Source organism: Bombina bombina, chromosome 4 (assembly GCF_027579735.1).
Source record: "Bombina bombina isolate aBomBom1 chromosome 4, aBomBom1.pri, whole genome shotgun sequence".
In the NCBI taxonomy this organism is placed as follows: domain Eukaryota; kingdom Metazoa; phylum Chordata; class Amphibia; order Anura; family Bombinatoridae; genus Bombina; species Bombina bombina.
In genome coordinates, this window is record NC_069502.1 from 315304836 (window position 1) to 315326643 (window position 21808).

A 21808-nucleotide genomic window follows, 5' to 3' on the forward strand; every position below is an offset into this window, starting at 1 on the left:
TGATCTCATGAGATCACAGCAAAGCTGGACAGCATTAAAGTACAACTGTTCACAGAGGTAAAATATCTTCCCATTTTACATAGAGATGTGCAGGTGATTTTTTCATGTCAGCTTTAGCAGTTATGCTGCATCACTTTCAAGTATGAGTATTATGTCCCTTTTAAACATAAACTGTCTTTTATTACTACGTTTCTTTTCAGGATACATCGCCCTCATCCAGTCTTAATTTTAAAAAGATAATCTCATCTTTACATGCGGCTCGGATGGATGCAATTAGTTTACGGAATGTACAATGCTAATATATCTTTCAGCTAAGTTGGCCAATGTTCCATCTTTGTGAACAGTGTTAAAGGCACAGTAAAAAAAACTGCAAAACAATGTAAAGGCCATTGGTTGTTTTTCTACTCCAGTAAAAAGTCTGAATTGGGTTCTCCAAATGGTGGGTGGAGTTTGGCTATTGAAATATTTTTTCAGCAAATGTTAATTTGTTTAGAATATGTTTCAATTTGGCTTTTCTTAAATAGCAATAGAACAGAAATGTTTTTAATTACAACTAGTATTTTTTTGTGTGCCCCCCTTAAACTAACCTATTTATTACCATCTGTGCCATTTTAATGCTAAATGTTATATGTAAATAAATGATGTAATTATAATTCTCACGGGACAAAAGTCATATGATGTTATTGCTGCTCTGAATTATTTGTCTGTTATTAAACATTCTGTTTCCATCACAACCAGTGCTATTTAATAGTTTGCAGCTTGTTCAGAGTAACACATTTTATTAACAAAAAAATAAGAACACCACAGAATAGCAATTCACTATAGGGTTTGATTCTTTCCTAAGATATGGTGAGTCCACGGCTTGAGTATTTACTGTTGGAAATATCAGGCATAGAGCACCACAGTTAAACTGCTAAGTATCACTCCCTTACCCACAACCCCCAGTCATTCTCTTTGCCTTCAGTGCATGGAGGAGGTGAAGCTTAGGTGTCTGAAAAATTTTGATTTAATCTACAAGCAAGTTTTGGGGTATAGCTTAATTCCACGTCATTCCTTGCAGTCGGGTAGTGGTGGCTTTAAAGCAGTTAGGAACTTGTAAAGAGGTACTTGCTGCGTTTTCCTAACAATTGCTGCCCTAGTTTAGAAATCCAGAGTTGGCTACTCTGTTCTTTCTTTTTCAAAGGTCTCTGTGAGGAACTGTGTCCTCTCATACCTTGTAACTGTCTACATGCCGGACAGCAGAGCAGCTAAGTGCTTTTTCTTCCAGTTAGGGAGACCATGCACTTAACAAATTAAGACACTGCTTTTTTTATTGGGACATAGATAATCCTGTTGTATAGGTTACACTGGGGCATGAAGCAGGCACTGTAGCATGTGTGAGACTAACATTTAAAATGTTTTACCCTTTCTTTTTAAAAGCGTTTTATTAGGCTTTATTTTCTGACACATATTTACTTAAAAAATACAATTTTAAACTGAATGTAAGGCTAAATTTTCTATTTCAGCAGCTTATTCATTTCCCCTGTGCTTTAAAATAAAACAATGCAACATTTTAAACTGTCAGGTTTAAAAACAAAACAAAAAAAAAACGGTTATTTCTGGTACTCAGTGTACCAGAAAGTAGTGCCTGTGTTGTATCAGTCACATGACCAGCTTTACTTCATAACGTTTCTGAGAGAGAATTTTTTTTTTTTTCTCATTTTCTGGGTGATCCGGTCTTAATTGGTAGCGGTAAGGCACCTCAATAATTGAGGCATAGGGTTGCCTGAGGAGTATTTTATAAGTTTATTTGATCTTTATTAAATGTTTTGTTTTAACTTTTTTTTCTCACATAATTTTAGCTGGGACTCGATCCTAATTTGGAATAAAATTTAAAGTATTTTTTCCTTGGCTTATTTTGATTGAATATTGAAATCCTTGAAACTTATCTGTACAAGTTTATTTACTGTTTCACAACATGTCTGATATGGAGCAAGAGCCTGCCTTCATGAATTCATGCTTATTATGTTTAGATGCACAAATTGCAGCTTCTATGCAATTTTGTTCTTCATGTGTCAAGAAAACCTTGCAAAATAAAGGTAATTTTTTTTTAGCCTAATGCAGGGCTTGACAAACCCAGGAGCCAGGGAGCCACTGGCTCCTAGAATTTCACAGCTGGCTCCTAACTTTCTGGTTTATTCTCCATATATCTATATACAAATAGAACTGGCGCCTAAATTTTAAACAGATTTTTTGACCCCTGGCCTAATGTCTCTCAGGAGGATGCTGTTAAAATAAAACCTCAGCTTTCTCCTGCTACGTCCCAAGCCTCAATGGCGTCAGATACAGTGCCCTGCGGTTCCTCTATAAATCCTAGTGGAGTTTATTTAAAAGAAATTGCTGCCCAAGTATCTTCAGCGCGGTATCTGTGGCATTAGCTGCCATTCCCAGATTACAGGGAAACCGCAAGAGGAAATCTAGAAATTCAGAAAGTAAGGTGCCTGTCCTCAGTTCTGCTTCCCAAGTTGCCATTTCTCATAAGGGGCCATTTCCACTTTGGCTAAGAAAACCACTATTCCTATTGAGGATAGCTGCTCTTTTAAGGATCCGATGGATAAGAAGCTGGAGGCTTATTTGAAAAAGATTTATGTTCATCAAGGTCTCCAATGGCACCTTGCGGTGTGTATTGCCACCGTGACTAGTGCGGCATCTTATTGGTTTGATGCCTTGTCTGATTGTCTTCAAGTAGATACTTCCTTGGATGAAATTCAAGATAGGATTAAAGCTCTTAAATTAGCCAATTCCTTTATTGCATATGCCTTTTTACAGGTTGTTAGACTAGGAGCTAAAACTTCTAGTTTCGCTGTCCTAGCCCACAGGGCGTTATGGTTGAAATCCTGGTCTGCGGACGTCTCCTCTAAAGTCAAGCTTCTGTCGATTCCTTACAAGGGCAAAACCTTGTTTGGACCCGGTTTGGCAGAAATTACCTCTGATATTACGGGTGAAAAAGGGTATTTTCTACCTCCAGATAAGAATAGGCCTGAAAGACATCAGAGTAATTTTTGTTCCTTTCGTAACTCCAGAGGAAAGCCTACCCCTTCTTCCAAACAGGAACAATCCAAGTCTTCTTGGAAACCCAGTCAGCCTTGGAACAATGGTAAACAATCAAAGAAACCTGCAGCTGATTCCAAATCAGCATGAAGGGTTTGCCCCCGATCCGAGATCGGATTAGGTGGGGGGCAAACTTTCTCAATTATCTCAAACCTGGATACGAGATGTCCCAGATCCCTGCACTGTGGACATAGTATCCCAGGGTTACAAATTGGAATTCAAGACTTTTTCCTTCCAGAGGCAGATTCCTTCTCTCAAGATTATCTGCAGACCAGATAAAGAGAGAGGCGTTCTTGACATGTATACAACATCTTTCCTCCCTGGGAGTGATAGTTCCAGTGCAGGAACAGGGTCTCGTGTTCTACTCCAACCTATTTGTGGTTCCCAAAAAAGAGGGAACTTTCCATCCCATTCTAGCCTTGAAGTGTCTAAACAAGTTTTTTCAAAGTTCCATCTTTCAAGATGGAGACTTTATGCTCCATTTTTCCTTTTAGTGCAAGAGGGGTCAGTCCATGGCAACCATAGACCTGAAGGACGCGTATCTTTATGTTCCTATTCACAGGGACCATCAAAGATTCCTGAGATTTGCCTTTCTGGTCAAAAATTTCCAGTTTGTGGCCCTTCCAATTGGTCTAGCCACGGCTCCCAGAATTTTTTTCAAAGGTTCTGGGGGCTCTTTTGGCAGTGATCAGTTCTCGTGGAATTGCTGTGGCACTCTACCTGGACTACATATTGGTTCAGGCGCCATCTTTTCAACAAGCAAAATCTCACAAAGGGAATGTGAATCTAGAAAAAAAAGTTCCCTTTCCCCTGCTACAAGAGTAGTGTTCTTAGGGACTATAATAGATTCTCTATTGATGAAGATTTTTCTGACAGAGGTCAGGAAAAACAAAATCATTTCCTCTTGTCTCTCTACTACTGCTTATCCTTCAGTGGCTCAATGTATGGAGGTAATCGGTCTGATGGTGGCTTCCATGGACATCATTCCTTTTGCTTGATTCAATTTGAGAGCTCTCCAGTTGTGCATGCTCCGACAATGGAATTGCGACCATGCAGATCTTTCTCAGAGAATAAACTTAGATCAGTCATCAAGGGTCTCTTTCCTGTGGTGGATTTCTCTGGAACATCTGTCTCTGGTCACATGCTTTTGGAGACCTTACTGGGTGATCTTGACAACGGACACAAACCTGCTGGAACAGTCTGGAACTTGTTAAAAGCTCAGGGCCTTTGGACTCTAGAGGAGTCTGCTCTTCCCATCAACATCTTGGAGTTGAGGATGATTTACAATGTTCTATTGGCTTGGTATCAGTTATCCTCAGCCCAGTTTATCAGGTTCCAGTCAGACAACATAACCTCTGTCACTTACATCAATCACCAGGGAGGAACTCAGAGTTCCTTAGCCATAAAGGAGGTTACTCGGATTCTTTAGTGGGCAGAGACCCACAATTGCTGTCTATCTGCCATCCACATTCCAGACGGATTTTCTGAGCAGACAGACTTTTCATCCCAGGGAGTGGGAACTCCATCCAGAGATGTTTTCCAGCTTAGTTTTCAAATGTGGGGGTGCCGGAGTTATATCTGATGGCGCCCCCTCAGAACGCCAAGCTTCCAAGGTACGATTCAAGGTCAAGCGATTCACAGGTCGTTCTGATGGATGCTCTGGCGGTTCCTTGGGTATTCAGGTTGGCATACCTGTTTACTCCATTTGCTCTCCTTCCATGAGTCAGTGCTCGTATAAAACAGGAGAGGGCGTGAGTGATTCTAATAGCCCCTGTGTGGCCTTGCAGGATCTGGTTTGCAGACCTAGTTGAGATGTAATTTCTCCCATCTTGGAGACTACCTCTGAGGAAGGACCTCCTGATTCAGGGTCCCTTCGTTCATCCAAATCTCGTTTCTCTGAAGCTGACTGCTTGGAGATTGAACGCTTAATTCTGTCTAAGTGTGGTTTTTCTGAGTCGGTCATTGAGACCATGATTCAGGCTCGCAAGCCTGTTACTAGAAAGATTTAACATAAGAAATGGAGTAAATATCTTTATTGGTGTAAATTCAAGGGCTACTCTTGGAGTAGAATTAGAATTACTAGAATTTTCTCTTTTCTTCAGGAAGGCCTGGAGAAGGGGTTGTCAGTCAGTACTCTGAAGGGTCAGATTTTTGCTTTATCAGTTTTACTACATAAACGTTTGACGGATGTGCCAGATGTGCAATCTTTTTGTCAGACCTTGGTCAAAATCAGGGCTGTCTTTAGGTCTGTTGCTCCTCCTTGGAGCCTTAAAGTGAAGGTAAAGTTTGGGCATTAAAGAATGATATTTAGAATCCTTTTACTGTCTTAAACCCAGTCGCTAAGTTTTTTTTTTTTTTTTTTCAATAAATTTATTTTTTACATTATTTATATACTTTTATGCTCGTTGCCTTGCAATTCTCCTCCCACTCACCATTTCCGGCTTTGTTAGATAGTGACGTATAGAGCGGTCCCACCCGCTCTATACGTGTCTACTAGGCTCGTGCACATCTAGCATCTAACAACGGCGCATGCGCATCCTGACTTCACTCTCACCTTTGCACATGCATTAATCCCGGTCATCGGTGAACGTGGACACGCTCGCTTTGCTAGTATGAACTAAAAGAACTTGGGCATGCGCAGAATGAAACATCCACTGATTATGTCAATTGACGGCCGCCTAACGGCCAAAGAATCAATTGGATGTTTAGACAACGTGACCGTTGTTTGGAAAAAAAAAAATATTACGGGTTGATTTTAAAATAGCAGAATCGATGCGAAATATATCAAATATCTAAGGTAATATTGATATATAGAAATATTGATGAATGAACATATTTATTTGTCTTGATATATTGATTGATTTATTGCACACCAGTTTAGTTTACCTTCACTTTAACCTTGACCTTAAAACCTTCTAAGATGATAATATCTATGGAAAACTTTGTTTCTTGTTGCTATCTCTTCTCTTCGAAGAGTCTTGGAACTCTCAGCTCTGCAGTGTAATTCCCCTTCTCTTATTTATCATGCTGATAAGGCGGTTCTTTGTACTAAGTTAGGTTTCTTTCCTAAGGTTGTTTCTAATAGAAATATTAATCAGGAAATTGTTGTTCCCTCTCTGTGTCCTAATCCTCCTCTTTCCAAAGAACGTTTGTTACACAATTTGGATGTTGTACGTGCTCTTAAAATCTTACAGGCGACTAAGGATTTCCGCAAGTCCTCTGCCCTCTTTGTCTGGTTCTCTGGGAAACGTAAAGGTCAGAAAGCTACTACTACTACTCTTTCTTTTTGGTTACGAAGTATAATTCGTTTGGCTTATGAGACTGCTGGACAGCAGCCTCCTGAGAGAATTACGGCTCATTCCACAATAGCCGTTACCTCTTCTTTGGCTTTCAAAATGAAGCTTCTGTGGAACAAATTTGCAACAGTAAACACATTACAATTACAATATTTTTTTATGTTGTCTTGCAATATATTAACATAGTAAGTAAGTGTGAAACAATTTTGACTTGACACACCTTGTTTGCTGCAGTTGTTTTCAGTAGCTGAGTTCACCCGCCATTTGCTTTTATTAAGGGGCGTCAATCCAGACTTGTTACTAAAGTTGACACAGTAAATTGTGGCAATTTGGTTAAAGGGACAGTCTACACCAGAATATTTGGTGTTTTAAAAGATTGATAATCCCTTTTATTACCCATTTCCTAGTTTTGCATAACCAACACAGTTATATTAATACACTTTTTACCTCTGTGATTATCTTGTATCTAAGCCTCTGCAAACTGCCCCTTATTTCAGTTCTTTTGACAGACTTACATTTTAGCCAATCAGTGCTGGCTCCTAGGAACTCCATGTGCATGAGCACAGTGTTATCTATATGAAACACATGAACTAACACCCTCTAGTGGGGAACACTGTCAAAATGTCCTGAGATGAGTCTGCCTTCAAGGACTTAGAAATTAGCATATGAACCCCTTAGGTTTAGCTTTCAACTAAGAATACCAAGAGAACAAAGCAAAATTGATGATAGATAGAATATTATTTAAAATTACATGCCCTATCCGAATGAGTTTGTTTTGGACTAGACTGTCCCTTTAACAAACATTCTGTAGATTTGCAGGTTCTACCTGGTAATCTCTGCTCTAGTTAGGATCATATATGTAGCAGGCTTAGACTGTCATGTGTACTTCCAATTCTCAGAATCAAAAAACTCTTAATTTTAGTTAAAGAACAGGCAATTGGGAAGAACAAACAATGCAAGTATATTGCAAATTTATTTTTTGTTATAATACATACTAACATTTTATATTACACTCTTTGTTTTATGGCCTTTTAAGGGTGTGGTTTCCCCATCAAGCCACAATGTAGCCCTCTAGTCCTTTACTGCCCCCCACCCCATTCAACAAATGGTAGGGACCAATGTATTTTAAAGCTAACTTATTCTCTTCAGGAGAAGTTCTCTCCACAGAATATATGTATGTATGTATATGTGTATGTGTGTGTATATATATATTTTTAAAAATCATGCACCATGTCATTTTAAAATTATTTTATTAGATTTACATATTTGCACATCGAGGAAGAATGTTTCTTGAAAAACTGCTCAAAACTTCATGTTTGGCACAGTTTTAGTTTCAAAATGTACCACCGTGTGTTGGAATTAGAACAGACTCAACAGAGTAAAGATCATTTTCCATAGATAGCTGACCAGCATGAACTTTGCAGGCATCATTCCAAAGGTCTAATGAATGCCAGTGATTGTAGTGTCCACAGCCATTTAGCAGCATTAAAACTGATTGAAGACCCTCTTTCTTTGGTGCCCGTTGTCTCATATAGTAATGATTTGCTTTGGCTATTTATTATTGAACCTGCTGAAGAGTACCATTTGAAATACATTTTATTTTTTGTCAGGGCTCAAGTAATACTTTGTGTTCTGTATCTATAACCTTCTGTAGGATCAAAAAAATGTTTGGGGCTTTCCTAGCCATTTATAATACAGTATATTTAGGATTTTGAAGCAAAATTTAGGAGGGATGCTTTCTATAGGACATTTTGAGCCAGAAGCAGTAATTCCTAAACGCCTGGCGTTTATTAAGCCCTTGTTTTACTTATATACTTATATATATAGGACATTTTTTTCCTTTAATGATTCAGATAGAGCATACCATTTTAAACAACTTTCTAATTTACTTATTGGTTTATTTGTTTCTTCGTTCTCTTGGTATCTTTTTTGTTGAAAGGCATGTGTGCCTAGGAACCATTTTTGGAGCGCTTTATGGCAGCAATTTTGCAAGAATGTTATCCATTTGCAAAAGCACTAGATGGCAGCAATATTATTCTAATGGTAGTGAAAGTCCACAAGTCCTTTCTCTTGGGAATTACATCACCTGTCCACCAGGAGGATGCAAATACCCTACCAGAGTTCTAAATTCCTCTACTACTCCCCTTCCCTCCCAGTAGTTCTTTGTCCTTGTCAAGGAAAAAGCATGGAGAGAGTTATTTAATGTACAAAGATTTTTATTTGTGTATTTTCCCCTAGTTAATAGTTCCCTGAAGAACGGTTATGGAATAGCCAACTGGTGCAATGTAAATCTTATTATAAAGTATTTTGCACAACAGTAGCCAAGGATGTTGCTTGGTAGTTCCTAAGCCACCTCCTTTTATGGCCAGATGGATGTATTTCTAGGATCCTTCTGCTGTTAGTTACAGTTTAGAAATTCATGTACTTAGAACTATAGGAGTCTAAACCATCTGAGGAAAAACCACTTCCTAAATTAGATATCATTTTCAGGTCCAGGGCACCTGGAACTTTTCCTGTATCTTTTTTGTCCTAAACCCAGTGATTCTAAAGTAGAGGCTTTTTAGGGCTCTAACAATTTGTATCTCCAAGCGAATACATATTTTCGTCAGTCTTACCGTTTGTTTGCATTGTTTTCTGGTAAGCGTAAGGGCCAGATGGCTACAGCATTGTCTTTGTCATTTTGGTTACAAAGTTTGATAAGTGAAGCTTACTTGGTGGCGGGTCAACAACCGCCTTCAATAATTATTACTCATTAATTCTACATGCTTGATTTCCACATCCTGAGCTTTCAAGAATAAGCTACTTTAGAACAAATCTGCAAAGCCACGATTTGGTGGTCTCTGCATACCTTTACTAAATGTTAGCATTTCAAAAATGTTGTCTCAGCAGAGGCAGTCTTTGGCAGAAAGGTTCACAAACCCACCCAATTAGTTTCTGGTGGTGGCAGTCCTAGTTTGCACCTCTTTACTCTATTATCTATCTTCTGCTACAAGCACTACTGGGAGGGAAGGGGAAGTAGGAGGGATATTTAGAACTCTGGTAGGATGTCTCTGCCTCCTCCTGGTTGACATGTGATGTAATTCCTAAGAGTAAGATCTTGTGCACTCTTAATTACCAAAAAATACATTTTAATTTATCAGGTTAGAATACATTTTGTTTTCCTGATGTAGTGCCCCAGATTTCTACCTAGGTATCTTCAACAAATAATATTATGGGAATAAAGCAAATTTTAACTTCAGAAGTTGGAAACTTTTTTTTTTTAAATCGTATGCTCTCTTTCATATCCCTTTGAGACATATGCCCCTATCAGTTGCAAGCTCACTGCATCTAATATAGTTATGAAGCAACTGTTTCAACTGCTGTTTTCTAAACCATTGCACAAGTGTCTACTCGTGCAGTAATAAATGTGGAATTTGAACCTTGTCCATCCAATCAATGATAGATAAGCCACTGATTATCAAATGCAACATTGTAATCATTTTCAGATTTTAAGAATGATTATTTAAAAAAAAAAAAATTCAAGTTGAGAAACATCTTTTTTTGTGTTAAGTTGTGAGGTAAACGAGTACCATACAATGTTTTACTCAAATCTGATGTAAGTTAGATTTCGTATTTGTATATTGCATCAAAATCCAAATTGCTTCAATATCTGAAAATGTCAGTGATGCTTGGATATTCTATGGAAATAATAAATAAATAAATAATAAAATTATGGTATGATAACATGTAAAATAGGAATTGTTACTCTGTTCCAGATTATCTATGGTTATTTTGATCTGCCTGTTTCTATTGAAGTTGTGTAGACACCAACAGAGGGTGAATTTATATCTTATTTTCTCATCTTTTTTTGTTTCAACCATTTTTTAAAAAATGTGTCATAAAATGGGCCAGAATTAACAAAAACCGGCAGACGGGAGTACATCTTTGCGTCCCTACATTAATCATTACACACTATGGCTATTGTGCAACGCAGTCTCCTGATGGCATGGAGCCAGTTACGTGCGAGCAAGGGCTGTCAATTTCTCTGGTCAGAAAGTCCATGGGGGGGGGGGGGATTGATATGCGCTTAACTCTTGGCCAAGTTCGGTCTACTACGTGCAATGTAAAGGGTTAGAAACAGAAGAGAATCATCACACTTTCTTTCATGTAATTAGCAAGAGTCCATGAGCTAGTGACGTATGGGATATACATTCCTACCAGGAGGGGCAAAGTTTCCCAAACCTCAAAATGCCTATAAATACACCCCTCACCACACCCACAAATCAGTTTTACAAACTTTGCCTCCCGTGGAGGTGGTGAAGTAAGTTTGTGCTAGATTCTTCGTTGATATGCGCTTCGCAGCAGGCTGGAGCCCGGTTTTCCTCTCGGTGTGCAGTGAATGTCAGAGGGATGTGAAGAGAGTATTGCCTATTTGAATTCAATGATCTCCTTCTACGGGGTCTATTTCATAGGTTCTCTGTTATCGGTCGTAGAGATTCATCTCTTACCTCCCTTTTCAGATCGACGATATACTCTTATATATACCATTGCCTCTACTGATTCTCGTTTCAGTACTGGTTTGGCTTTCTACTACATGTAGATGAGTGTCCTGGGGTAAGTAAGTCTTATTTTTTGTGACACTCTAAGCTATGGTTGAGCACTTTTATATAAAAGTTCTAAATATATGTGTTTAAACATTTATTTGCCTTGATTCAGGATGTTCGATATTCCTTATTTCAGACAGTCAGTTTCATTATTTGGGATTATGCATATGAATAATCAATTTTTCTTACCTTAAAAATTTGACTTTTTTTTCCTGTGGGCTGTTAGGCTCGCGGGGGCTGAATTATCTGATCTTTCTTGTGAGTCTCCTTTTCTGATTTTTCATCAGGATAAGGCGGTTTTGCGAACGTCATTTAAATTTTTACCTAAGGTTGTGAATTCTAACAACATTAGTAGAGAAATTGTGGTTTCTTCATTGTGTCCTAATCCTAAGAACTCTAAGGAAAGATCGTTGCATTCTTTGGATGTAGTTAGAGCTTTGAAATATTATGTTGAAGCTACTAAAGATTTCCGAAAGACGTCTAGTCTATTTGTTATCTTTTCTGGTTCTAGGAAAGGTCAGAAGGCCTCTGCCATTTCTTTGGCGTCTTGGTTAAAGTCTTTGATTCATCATGCTTATGTTGAGTCGGGTAGAACTCCGCCTCAAAGGATTACAGCTCATTCGACTAGGTCAGTTTCTACTTCCTGGGCATTTAGGAATGAAGCTTCGGTTGATCAGATTTGCAAAGCAGCAACTTGGTCTTCTTTGCATACTTTTACTAAATTCTATCATTTTGATGTATTTTCTTCTTCTGAAGCAGTCTTTGGTAGAAAGGTACTTCAGGCAGCTGTTTCAGTTTGATTCTTCTGCTTATAATGTCAGTTTTTTTCATTATAAGATTTAAACTTTGTTTGGGGTGTGGATTATTTTTCAGCGGAATTGGCTGTCTTTATTTTATCCCTCCCTCTCTAGTGACTCTTGCGTGGAAGATCCACATCTTGGGTATTCATTATCCCATACGTCACTAGCTCATGGACTCTTGCTAATTACATGAAAGAAAACAACATAATTTATGTAAGAACTTACCTGATAAATTCATTTCTTTCATATTAGCAAGAGTCCATGAGGCCCACCCTTTTTGTGGTGGTTATCATTTTTTTGTATAAAGCACAATTATTCCAATTCCTTATTTTTTATGCTTTCGCACTTTTTTCTTATCACCCCACTTCTTGGCTATTCGTTAAACTGATTTGTGGGTGTGGTGAGGGGTGTATTTATAGGCATTTTGAGGTTTGGGAAACTTTGCCCCTTCTGGTAGGAATGTATATCCCATACGTCACTAGCTCATGGACTCTTGCTAATATGAAAGAAATGAATTTATCAGGTAAGTTCTTACATAAATTATGTTTTTTTTGTTGTTTTTATTTTACAATTATCAAAACAAATTTTCCCCCTGCCAGTAAGTCACAATGTTCTCAGCCTTTGTCTGGTTTGAGTTATAAAATTCAAATAATAGTCTGTGTATTTAAAACGGCAACTAATACCTTTCTAAATAACAGTACTGTATTATCTTTCTGAGGGTACTATGTATAAAAAAGTATACAAAAGATAAAGCCTACCTTTATTGTATGTATATACTGTACTATGACATGTAAATATTGCCTAAATGACACATTTTACAGATACTAGTATACACAAATTCCAAAATCCAAACCTTTTCTGGCTTATAAAATTTGATTTCTAATTTTGATTTTTTATATCAGTCAAATTTCAGCTGTGCAGCAAACATTTTTTTATATTGTGAACCTAGCAATTACAAGACATTTCTGATGTGTTGCTATGGAACAACATATCGGCTAAGTCTAAATGGTTTTAATAGAAATTAACATCCTTTATACTGGAATTCATTTTCCAATAGCCACTGCACGCACCATTTGCCTTATTTGGAGGAGCCAATCTGTGCTTCTGCAGACAACAAGCTAGCTATGGATATCATTTTAGTATAAAGTACATAGTTTTGCAGGCGTCCTCAGTTAAAACCAATTAGGGAAAGATATATGTAGCAGCATGGTTACCCTTGAGAAGTCAACAGGGTACATTTTAAATTTAAGTATATTGTAAAGTTATTTTGTTCCACATAACTAAACATTTTTACATACAAATCTGTGTTCACTATCCCTTTAATTAAAAGCTTTTCCCACAACTTTTTTATGTTTGTTTTTAAAAATAAAAAATTCAACTTGTTTTTTATTTGGTTCTTGGGTCTCCTAGGAATCCTTCATCTGCTTTCTATGAAGCATTTCAAGTGAAGTTCCGTGGGTCAAAGAAACTTTATGATAGGTATGACTTCTGAATGTCCCCATGCAGATGTTTGCATGAACTGCTTGCAGGTTGATCATTCTTTAATTAAAAAAAAAAAAAAAAAAAAAAAAGCTTGGGAATGGTGCTTTGGAATTTGTACAGTTTGTGTCTTGTCACTTAATTTTTTTTTTTTCTTCTTAATCTTAACAGATTGTGAAATCAAGTATTAATTCCATATTTTAGTTTTTCCTGCTCAATCCAGTTCTAGTATTCTACCTGTTGTTTAGGTTAAAGGGACAGTCAACACCAGTAATTAGCATATGAACCTCCTAGGTTTAGCTTTCAACTAAGAATACAAAAAGAACAAAGCTAAATTGGTGATAAAAGTAAATTGGAAAGTTGTTTAAAATTACATGCACAATTTGAATCATGAAAGTTTTTTTGGAGTTGACTGTCTCTTTTAATCATATGATTATAGGAACATTTTTTTTTTTACCCTTCATGGCTTTTCAATTTTATTGGTGTTCTTTAATTTTTGAATAAGGTTCCCCCAAATGTCCTCTGAAGAATTGGCATTTGTGGATAAGTCTTTTTGGAAGCTGAAGCATACTGACCCATCCTATTCTATCAAAGAATAAAGGCTATCTTACTTGTATATAAAATAATGGCATTCTGGGCTTTGATTAAATTCAGCAAGGACATTTTAAGGTCTGGCCAAATCGCACCTTTTTGTTTTAAAGTGACCGCTACCATTTTTATGGTTTTAAGATCCATGATTGGCAAGAAGTAATACTGTGATATTTTCAACATAAATTCCCCCCCCCCCCCTCTAAACAAGAAGGATGAACTTGTTGTGGGGCTGTCCCACATGATTTTGCCTAAAGCAAATGGCAGTGGGAGAAAATTAGTTAATTTTTTTATGGCAATGCTACCATAGTTTACCAACCAAGGTTATGGTCATTTTTAAAAAATATTTATCATTCTAATGCACCCCATCAAAAATAGTAGTCCCCTCAGTACCCGAAGATGTTTGATGTAATAATATACTTTTGCTGTATTGCTGTATCTTATAGATACATTTTTATATTGAATTCCCTCTATTTTTTTCTTTTGCTATTTTCATGTGAGGTAATTGGAAGCAATGTTATGTTATAACCTTCATTAAAAAAAATTATGTCTTGGTGGTATTGTTCAAATTTTAGTTTATGTGGTACCAAAACTATTAGCACATTAGTTGTATTGTTAGTTATTGTACCATACAGTACAGTCACAATGGTGTCTTGTTTTACATGTGACAGAAGGCACCCTCAGCTGAACTAGGACTTGCCTAGTACTGGGTCGCTTACCAGAATAGTTTAGTTTTGAATAACATCACTTTCAGTTTTGAAAGTTTTACATATTCTTTTTTTTCTCAATCTCCTACTGAGCCATGCATTTTCTTCTCTGCTGCTAAAGATTTCTTGGTTTAATGACTCTAAAGTTTGTGCTGTCACCAAATGGAGGAAACTGTTCATTCATCAAATAAATGGCCATTTGACCACTTGCTAAAGCTAAAATTATCTATTGATAATTCATCTTTTTGACCAGATACCTCATCCCAACCCATTTTGAACCTTTGACATTTCTGGTATCTTTAGAGGTAGCAGCATTTCTAATTTTGTACAACGTTTTTCTCTAGTCTTTTTTTAGATCTACAGTATTGCTTTTTTTCTATGGAAGAATTTGGAACTGGATTAGAGCAGTCAAGGGTGCAAGGGATATCGTAAAGGAAAAGTAAGAGGGATTAACAATTTTTGAATATCAACTCATTTAGCATCTAATTCTAAGGCCCAAGCAGAAAAAAATATAAATATGATGAAAGGTAAGATTCATTTTCCGTTTTTAAAAGGGTTTGTTGTATGACCACAAAATGATAAATTCTGCATTGGAAAATGAGTTCTAACTTGAATTATATCAACCTTTTATTACCTACAGTCTTAAAGTTAGGGACAGGAGCTATGTGTTGTGTGTGGATCTTGTCTTGTGGAGCTCTGAATCTACTTATAGCCCGGACTAATGATTTTCCTCACTTGGTTATGGTTGTAATTTTGCATATTTTTAATCCTTGCTTCTGTTAATAGTTATGTTAAATGTATATATAATGTGTGTGTGTGTTCCCAAGATGTTTTAATACTTTGCTTTGTATGGCAGATACTGTTGCATTTAGTTTTTTATATAATACATATTCAGTTAATTAGTCTGCTTCCTCAAGTATTCACGTCTGGTGTTTATGGATATGTAATATAAAACCGTTGCTGAATTAAAATCCAATACATTATTGATATCCACAAATATGTGAATTCATGATTGATGTTTTTACTAGTGATTCCCGGACTTTTCAAGCATACTGCCGCACTGAAACCTATTCTTCCCTCCTTTATTCCATTTAAAGTTTTTTTTAATTTAAACATTGATGGACTTTATTAGTAACTGTTGTAGTCTCCAATGTTCTAATTATGACTAACATTCAAAGAATAGGCAATGGTAAGTCCATTTAAGTTAAACCAAAAATAAAAAGTAAGATGTTTAACCCCTAAGTTTGAGTAGGGCAACTAGTGCAAACTTTGTCTGTTATCTTTATATTTATATATAAATACATGTTTTATATAATTAATATAGGGCTCAAAATTTCCACTCACCCTGTGTGAGTAGAAATTGAAGTGCGGTGAATAGAGAGGTAGATAAATGATGTCTATACAGGCAGTGACCAACAAGATCACAAAATACTATAATAATAATAATTTATAGTTGACAATTACGAAGAGTGTATAATCTTTAGTGAATAAATGACTAAATCCATAAATAAATACAAAGGACCACAAACCACAATCGGCACTATCCTTTTAATCCTGGAGCTCTATAAGCATTCAAGCAAAAAAGGGGGGCGCAACTCAGAAAAAAAGCAAGTGTCCCTTTATGTAGCATAATGAAAATCCAATAAGGTCTGTCCATAGAGATGTAAGTGGCTAACCCCAGTTATATTCAATTTTCATTATGGCCAAGAGTTTCCTCTGTCACCATAACGTTCCATATACTGTAAGTGTTACTAATTAATTTTAGTAGATTAGTGAGCAGTTACTTAATAAGCAGCACCCCTTTACATATAAAATTGCCCAACTGAGCTACAGGGAATCCAGATAATTACAAGGAGTACTCATTCAGACTTTTTTCCACCTGGGAGTTCATCCGCAGTTGTCTCTCAGCTTCCATAACCGCTTCTCTTTAGTAGCTGCTTACCCCACAGGTCAGTGTTGCCAATGTGACCTTCTTTGTAACCGTATGTCGCTAACAGCTCCTGTTCTTCCAATCCAAACTTGGTGTTAAGCCATAAGTCACCTTCAGGACCATGTTCAGGCTGAGGTCCCATACAAACGGTGAATGAGTGAAAAGTTAAACTCCGTTGTATGCATTGCCGGCTATGCACATTTCACCCCTTAAGCACAGGGCTCCTATATTATCAGTGTTCTACACAGAAAAGGCAGTGGAATATTGCAATATAACTTTTTCTGTCATTTATAAATGCACAAATGACTTACACATGATTAGTCAATATTAACTAATCTTTGTTTAATATTGGTTTATTTTTTAGCCGAGGGAGCTGTATGTATATGTGTAATGTATAGAGATAGGAAAGTCAAAATTAAACTTGCATGATTCAGATAGAGCATGTCATTTTAAGACACTTTTTTTAAATTCACTTCTATTTTCAAATGTGCTTCGTTCTCTTAGTATCCCTTGTTAAAAAAATGAATATGCACATATCCTACACTAGTGGGAGCTGCTGCTAATTGATGCATGCACACATTTGTCTTTTGTGATTGGCTAAAAAGATACTTTCAGCTTCCTGTCCGTAGTGCAAGGCTGTCCCTTCAGCAATGGATAACAAGAGAATGAAGAAAATGTGATAATAGAATTCATTGGAAAGTTGTTTAAAATTGTATGCTCTATCTGAATCGTAAAAGAAAAATTTGGTGTTTACTATCCCTTTAACTGAAAGTATTGTTACTAAATTAGAGGCAAGTGCAAGTTTAACCCCTTTATGACAGAGGACGTGCCAGGTACGTCCTCCAAAAAACTACCCTTAACGACCAAGGACGTGCCTGGCACGTCCTCTGGGTTTAAAGCGCTGGAAGCGATCGTTATCGCTTCCAGGGTATTGTAGTGATGCCTCGATATTGAGGCATAACTGCAATACCCTTTTTAAACCACTGATGCAGAGAAAGCCACTCTGTGGCCCTCCCTGCATTGGCGATTGACGGTGCCGATCGTTGGTGGGTGGGAGCAGCAGCAGGGAGGCGGGTGGGCGGCCGATCAATGGCTTGTTCCGGTGTACACTGATGTGTGCTCGTTCAGTCGCGGATGCGGCACGGTGGACGTCGGGGACGTGCGCGCGCCACATTTACACACAGAAAATAAAAGTAAGCATCAACGAGAGGGAGAGGGCGATATTTAAATATTGGCCAAGGGATCTGGGGGGGGGGGTGTTGAGGGGGGCAGCTACACTACATAGAAAACTTATTTTTAAGATAAAAAATAAAGAGAAAAACTTTTATTTGGGCAAACTGGGTACTCGCAGATAGCTGCCAGTACCCAAAATGGCGGCAAGTAGGTAGAGGGGGGAGGAATTAGATAGCTGTATGGGGGGGAGGATCAGGAAGGTTGGGGGCTAAGGGGGATGCAACACTGCATAATTAATATAAAAAATAAATTTAAAAAAATGCTTTTTTTATTTTAGTTCTGGCAGACTCTCCACTGAGTGTTTTTGTATCACAGAGGGCTTCATTACTTTCTATGTTCAATCACTTGATATTTGATAGTGATGCAGCATATCTGAATGTATCAACGTAAAATAGGAAGATATTTTAACTCATAATTTCCTCATTAGCCAAATCCGATTTAAAGGTACTTTAAACATCCAATCAGTCTTTTTATTTCCCTCAGTTTAATGAAGTTTACTATAAAATCTTGTAAGATTTCATTGAAATTCCTTGATCATAGTAAAGAACTGATGATGCTGATTGCAGACTCGCTTGCTAATGTGCTGAAGAAGCAGCACTCTGAGTGTGTCAGGTGTTGGCGTGCTGTACTGGGCTGTGGACTGTAGCAAAACAAATGCAAGTTTGTATAAAATAACTTAAATAATGGAAGTTATATACTTCAAACTACCAAGACATTCGAACAAATCAAAGTTTCATGAAAATATATTCAGCCATGTAAAACTGCCCACAAATCCCAATAATAAGTCAATGGAATTTTTCTACATTAAATAAGTTTAAAAAGGGTTGACTAATTCATTGGAATTTTGCCAGTTTTGAAAAATTTCATAAGATGGTGAGAGTCCACAAGCTGTTACTCCTGGGATTCAATTCCTGGCCATTTATAAGCTTTTTATAGTCACATGCTCAAACTGTTTTCCCCCTGCATACAAGATATTGTGACACGTTCTTGGTTGAAGCTAATGTGCCCAGCTTTGGCATAGTAGGACAATGCCACACTATTTCCCACCGTTTACATTTTTTTCCTTTATAGGCAGCAGCCCTTTTTTTAATTTTTTTTTTTTAAATTCTGTGCTGCTCTGCCGGTTAGTAATTGCTGGAGGGGGCAAGAATATATATTCCGTACGCCGGATATATCGGACTTTATCCCTGTTGTCCCAGGTACTATATGTAATATCAATATATATTCACTATTATTGTCGTTGTGTCTTTTTTACTCTAGTTCATAATTAATGTGGCACATACCTGAAAGGTCTTTACTTTGATTCTGCTATACACCTTACAAAGGGTAGATCCAGTTCATTATTTTTTTTTTTCCAAATTGAATGTTTTGTTTTGCAATTTTATGTGGATCTTATATTGCATTAGGAATTAAAGTAGTAATGCTACTTGATTTAAATAATTTGTATGCTGTATAATTTCTGAAGGTTTTGGGTTTTACTTGCGTGCAAGCTTTTTACTATTAACTTGTAATACGAGCACAAAAAGCCTCTATCGAAAATTGATGTGTGAGCGCCAAATGGTGTGCTTCTCGTAATCTAGCCCTTACTCGTGGACTCCATCTTGGGTATTAGATCCTAGGAGTAATAGTTTATAAACTCTCACCACCTTATGAAAGAAAACAAAATTTAGGTTTACCTGATAAATTAATTTAATTTCTTTTATGGTGGTGAAAGTCTATGAGACCTGCCCTGTTATATTTTTCATGTGTAGCCCTTTTAGTGTGTACCATTTGCCCTGCTTTGTCCTTTCCTACTTCTCTATTTTCTGCTTTTCTCGGCTATACATTAGGCTGGGATACTAGAGAGAGTTGAGAGGGAATAAAAGCTTCTGGAATTTTGGATATCTTTGTCCGCCTCCTAGTGGCCAGGAGTAGTGGCTTGTAGACTCTAACCATCATGAAAGAAGTTGAGCATAATTTTTAGTTTTTTTTGTTTCAAAGTTTTGCAGCTTTGAAAACTGAAATTTAAAAAGAAACTTTGTTAAAAGTTAAACTATATATCTGCAATTAAAAATTGAATGAGAAATGCAAGTTAGACACACAGCTTGCAAATTCACTATTAAATAAAAAGTATGATCTGGTACTGAAAAAGACCTGAAACGATCTGTGCATATTTACCAAAATCAAGTGTTTTTATTTAAAAAACAAAACTTTTATCTCTAGGGGTTTTCATCATTTTAAGATTAAAATACTTTACCCCATAAGAACTAGAGCTATGTGATAGTTGATGATATTAAAGGGACAGTATACTGAAAAATAGTATAATTGGAGTCTTCAATCTCCATTTGACTATTTGGTTTCAACTTCTTTGCCTGGTGCATAGTTGTACACCTGCACAATACACAAACTTTATGGAAAATTTACGCTTACTAAAGTGTTTTGTAGTGCTCACCACATGGCTTATATCCATAGGCAGCAGACAGAAAGCTCTATGTAAAACTACTCAGACCAGCACAACAGGCCTTTTGCTGTGTTTCCTGCTACTGTTCAGTAATTCCAAAATGTGCAGTTAATGTTAAAGGGACACTGTACCCAAATTTTTTCTTTTGTAATTCAGAAAGAGCATGCAATTTTAAGCAACTTTCTAATTTACTCCTATTATCAATTTTTCTTCGTTCTCTTGCTATCATTATTTGAAAAAGAAGGCATCTAAGCTTTTTTTTGGTTTCAGTACTCAAGACAGCACATTTTTATTGGTGGATGAATTTATCCACCAATCAGCAAGGACAACCCAGGTTGTTCACCAAAAATGGGCCGGCATCTAAACTTACATTCTTGCATTTCAAATAAAGATACCAAGAGAATGAAGAAAATTTGATAATAAGAATAAATTAGAAAGTTGCTTAAAATTTCATGCTCAATTTGAATCACAAAAGAAATTTTTTGGGTACAGTGTCCCTTTAACAATACGTGCTAATAAAACAACAAATTACAGCCTTTTGTACAAGTGGCTTCAAGTTGCTGATAAACCTGAATTATCATAAATGCAAGGTATAAAAATTCGGATAGAAAGCGAGAAACTTGTTTTGTTTACACATCTCTGGTAAAGCTTAGCAAATTGAGATAATTGCACTTGAAGGGCCTCACTAAATTCTGCTTTTTTATTATTATTATTATTATTATCGGTTATTTGTAGAGCGCCAACAGATTCAGCAGCGCTATAAACAAAGGGGAGTATAAAACAATTAAGGGATAAAGTGGGTAGAGGGCCCTGCCAAGAGTTGCACTGTTGTAATCCACTCTTAAGAAGGTGATCTACAAATAGCTGGACTCTTAGGCTTGCATGCTAAGGGGGTTCAGGGGATAGCAATGGAGGAGTGGAACTGGTATAAAGTAAGGTTAGCATAGGTTGTATGCATCCTTGAACAGCAGAGTCCACGCTGCTTCCACGCCTTCTTGTTTGCTAGCGCCTCCTTTCAACTCTTTTGCCTATAAGTGCAGCTCTTGGTAATTTCACAGTACAGCCCACTTAGGGAACCACTGTTTTACCCTGTAAATTTGACTAAAAATAATCATTTTCAATTCATTTAAAACCTTTGAACAAATTTACTTCAGATGCTTTATGATTTGTAGTTACTACCAGTCTGTAGCCATATTTGTGTATCCAACTGAAAGTTATAAGCATTTGAACATAAATGTTTAAAGGGACAATGTATTCAGATAAGCAGAAGCAGCTGAATTCATTGTATTTAAATTTGCGATCTCTCTCACACTTCCACAGAAAGGTTGATCCCACATTTTCATCAAAGACAAACTAGAGAATTTAAAGGGACAGTCTAGTCCAAAAAAAACTTTCATGATTCAGATAGGGCATGTGATTTTAAACAATTTTCCAATTTACTTGTATCACCAATTTTTCTTTGTTCTCTTGGTATTCTTAGTTGACAGCTTAACCTAGGAGGTTTATATGCTAATTTCTTAGACCTTGAAGGTCGCCTCTTAATGCATTTTAACAGGTTTTTCACCACTAGAGGGAGTTAGTTCATGTTTTTCATATAGATAACACTGTGCTCGTGCACGTGATGTTACCTGGGAGCCATCACTGATTGGCTAAACTGCAAGT

The 21808-nt window shown here is 36.9% G+C and overlaps 1 protein-coding gene across 2 annotated transcripts in view; it reads left to right on the forward strand.

The window, feature by feature from the left end:
* Window positions 1-21808, forward strand: part of TSC22D2 (TSC22 domain family member 2) — a 95375-nt gene that overhangs the window by 11176 nt on the left and 62391 nt on the right. The window contains exon 2 of one of the 2 annotated variants that reach the window (XM_053710033.1): window positions 13180-13248. The exons of the other annotated variant lie outside the window; for it this stretch is intronic. Coding sequence (XP_053566008.1) covers window positions 13180-13248 — 69 coding nt within the window. The remainder of the gene's footprint in view (window positions 1-13179; window positions 13249-21808) is intronic. 2 annotated transcript variants of the gene reach the window in all.